Below are 3,622 nucleotides of genomic sequence, written 5' to 3' on the forward strand. Positions count from 1 at the left end.
CGCGATCGCCAGAATTTCCATCTTCGGCCAACGCACGCCGCACGAGCGTCCCGGTACGATGCATGGCTTTGTGGCTCAACCAGCGAACCCCGGATTTTGTGGCGTAATCTGTAAACCTCCCTCGACGTCCTCCCGCCATGTAGCCAGGTACAGTAGACGTACACCGCACGATCGCCTGTCCCTCGAACGCAAGCCTCGATCCGCCCTTCTCCGCCCCCACGGTTCTTCGGCACGGCATCCTATCCTCGTTCTTCACTCGTCGCCGCATGTACCTTGTCTCCACCTGTCACCTACAACCACAACCTGCCGAGAGACACGTCACACGCACACCGTGTTGTCAATCGCTCATCACCAAGGTGCTAGCTCACCGGCATCTCAATAACTGGTCCTTCTTGGGGGCGAGCTTAGCCTTGATCTTGTCTATTTCCTTGTCGGGGATTTGGAATGCTTTGGTGAGCACGCTGTCGGGCAGCCCACCGGTAGCTCCGAAGAACGTCATGGCAACGAAGCCGACGTCGAGCGTGCCGTAGAGGATGAAGATGAGTCCGACGCGTGGGCGCGCGCGCGGCGGGTTTAGGCCCCTCGACGCGTAGTTGATGCGGGAGATCGAGACGCCGAGCATGCTCATCCCAAGGATCTTCTCACTGTTGGTTGGTGTGACGAGCTGATCATTAGATTTGGCCATGACGTTGGAGAAGAAGTCTTTAACAGTGGCCGCTTTCATCTTGTATGGGACCCTTTCACCTTGACCTTGCCTTGTATCTGACATCTCGTGACAAATGTGATCCGATATCTTTAGCCGATGTAATATGCTTTATCATCGGCTTTTGTTTCGAAATTAGGATTATAGCTCTGAAAATCACACTATATGGAAGCATATTCTCTCTATCGACTATTATATATATTTTTTATCCCATGAAAATCCTTGCATGCAGAACTACGTATTGTACGTGTACAAAGTTTAGTCGATGCAATATCAATAGCCGATAGCGGAGCAGAGGGCAGATCCTCGAGAAACCAAAACATGATCAGTTCCTTCGTCTGATATTTCTCTTCACGTGCTTCCTGAAATCGGCTATCGTACGTCAGGCCTTGAACTTTAAAGTCAGCAGCCGATTCCACTCTCTATTGGCCAAATATTATAATATTTATTATTCTTGTCTCGCCTGTTTGCTGCTTCTTTGCCGGATGTGAAAGCAAAGAACCATAAAAAGCTTCATCGGTCTGACACTTTTGATTCTCCTTTTGAGTCGATGAGCATCCTCGTGATTTTCCCATCGGCCTGATGCCTTAAGGCCTGGTTTGGTTGTTTCATCAACAGTAACCGATGAAACTGAGCCAATAGCCGATTCCTTTTCTGAGCGTCTTCAGGTGGTGACTTCAGTATTCTCACTAGTGTAATTTATTTCCTGGATAGCTGACCACATCGGCTGTTCTATAGGTCGATGTCTCAACCACTTTATATATATATTTTAGTCACCGGATCATCAATGCCGTATGTTCCAATTTTCTGATTGATGACTCGTCTCTTTCTGGTTTTGGAGCCAATAATAAAATAGTCTCTTATCGGCTGTCCGGCTGCCTTGTAAACAATATATATATATTCCTCCTGAGTATGGATGAAAACGGTACGGATATTTATTCGACCGTCCGTTCGACCGAACAAATATAAACACTTATCTGGATAGTTACTTGGATATCCGTAATTTTTGTCGGATACGGATAATAAAACGGATATCTTGGGAGGATATCAAATACGAATGTAATATCATTGATATCCGGCGGATATCGGATAATCCGGTTAAGTATCGGATATATCCGGATATTATTCAAACGGATATTATCCGGATATTATTCAAACGACCTTGGATGGAGAAATGATCAAAATAAAAATTGTAGATCTCAAAAAGTTATTAAACTTTGTTGTTTATAACTTTTTCGTTTGAAATCATTTAGTGCTTCAAAATTTAAACCGTCCAAACTTTCTCAAATGGAAAACTAGTTTATAGGCGTCAAAATTTAAAAATCACAAATTTGAACCATCCAAACTTTCTCAAATGAAAAGTTGACCAAAACAACAATCATTGATCTTGATGAGTTGAACAAACTTGGTATTCAAAACTTTTCAATTTGAAGTCATTTAGAGTTCATAATACTAGAGTCAAAGTGTTGTTTTTTCATTTGACCAAATTTGACTTGGTCAAACTTGCTCAAATGAGACACTAAATGACCTCAGATGAAAAAACTCCGAATACCAAGTTTGATCATCTCAGCAAGATCTACAATTGTTACATAGCTCATTTTCCCATTTGAGAAAGTTTTATCAAACACTAGTCACAAATTCTTGAATCTCGTATAGACTTTCTAAAATTATGTCACACACTTGTGAAATTTGAACTACATTTTGTTTAAACTTTCTCCAATAAAAAAATGTCCTATATAAGGATTGTAGATCTTGATGAGCTGAACAAACTTGGTATTCAAAACTTTTCAATTTGAGACAATCTAGGGTTCCGAAAACTAGTTTGTAGGCGTCGAAATTTAAAAATCACAAATTTGAACCATCCAAACTATCTCAAATGGAAAGTTGACCAAAACAACAATTGTAGATCTTGATGATTTGAACAAACTTGGTATTCAAAACTTTTCAATTTGAAGTCATTTAGAGTTCGTAATACTAGAGTCAAAGTGTTGTTTTTTCATTTGACCAAATTTGACTTGGTCAAACTTGCTCAAATGAGACACTAAATGACCTCAGATGCAAAAACTCTGAATACCAAGTTTGATCATCTCAGCAAGATATACAATTGTTACATAGCTCATTTTCCTATTTGAGCAAGTTTTATCAAACACTAGTCACAAATTCTTGAATCTTATATAGACTTTCTAAAACTATGTCACACACTTGTGAAATTTAAACTACATTTTGTTCAAACTTTCTAAAATGAAAAAATGGCCTATATAAGTATTGTAGATCTTGATGAGCTGAACAAACTTGGTATTCAAAACTTTTCAATTTGAGACAATTTAGGGTTCCGAAAACTAGTTTGTAGACGTCGAAATTTAAAAATCACAAATTTGAACCGTCCAAACTATCTCAAATGGAAAGTTGACCAAAACAATAATTGTAGATCTTGATGAGTTGAACAAACTTGGTATTCAAAACTTTTCAATTTAAAGTCATTTAGAGTTCATAATACTAGAGTCAAAGTGTTGTTTTTTCATTTGACCAAATTTGACTTGGTCAAACTTGCTCAAATGAGACACTAAATGACCTTAGATAAAAAAACTCTGAATACCAAGTTTGATCATCTCAGCAAGATCTACAATTGTTACATAGCTCATTTTCCCATTTGAGAAAGTTTTATCAAACACTAGTCACAAATTCTTGAATCTCATATAGACTTTCTAAAACTATGTCACACACTTGTGAAATTTGAACTATATTTTGTTCAAATTTTCTCAAATGAAAAATAGCCTATATAAGGATTGTAGATCTTGAATCCATGACCATGACTCCATGAGACCCATGAAGCCATGAGCTTGGCTATTTCTACTCATGCCGCGAAGATTGGTGCTTGTATGATGTTTGATGTATGATGTATCTGTATCTTTATCTTAT

At 38.9% G+C, this 3,622-nt stretch overlaps 1 protein-coding gene across 1 annotated transcript; it reads right to left on the reverse strand.

Annotated features, from left to right (window-relative positions):
• Positions 1-364: 364 nt before the first annotated feature.
• LOC136453884 (rhicadhesin receptor-like) lies at positions 365-769 on the reverse strand. Its single transcript, XM_066454440.1, has one exon. The coding sequence runs from the start codon at positions 767-769 to the stop codon at positions 365-367; it is 405 nt and encodes a 134-aa protein (XP_066310537.1).
• Positions 770-3,622: the final 2,853 nt, after the last annotated feature.

The sequence above is a fragment of the Miscanthus floridulus genome, chromosome 1, assembly GCF_019320115.1.
Source record: "Miscanthus floridulus cultivar M001 chromosome 1, ASM1932011v1, whole genome shotgun sequence".
Classification (NCBI taxonomy): domain Eukaryota; kingdom Viridiplantae; phylum Streptophyta; class Magnoliopsida; order Poales; family Poaceae; genus Miscanthus; species Miscanthus floridulus.

Coding starts and splice junctions, on each gene's coding strand:
- LOC136453884 (XM_066454440.1), bottom strand. CDS start 769: ATGTCAGATACAAGGCAAGGTCAAGGTGAAAGGGTCCCATACAAGATG.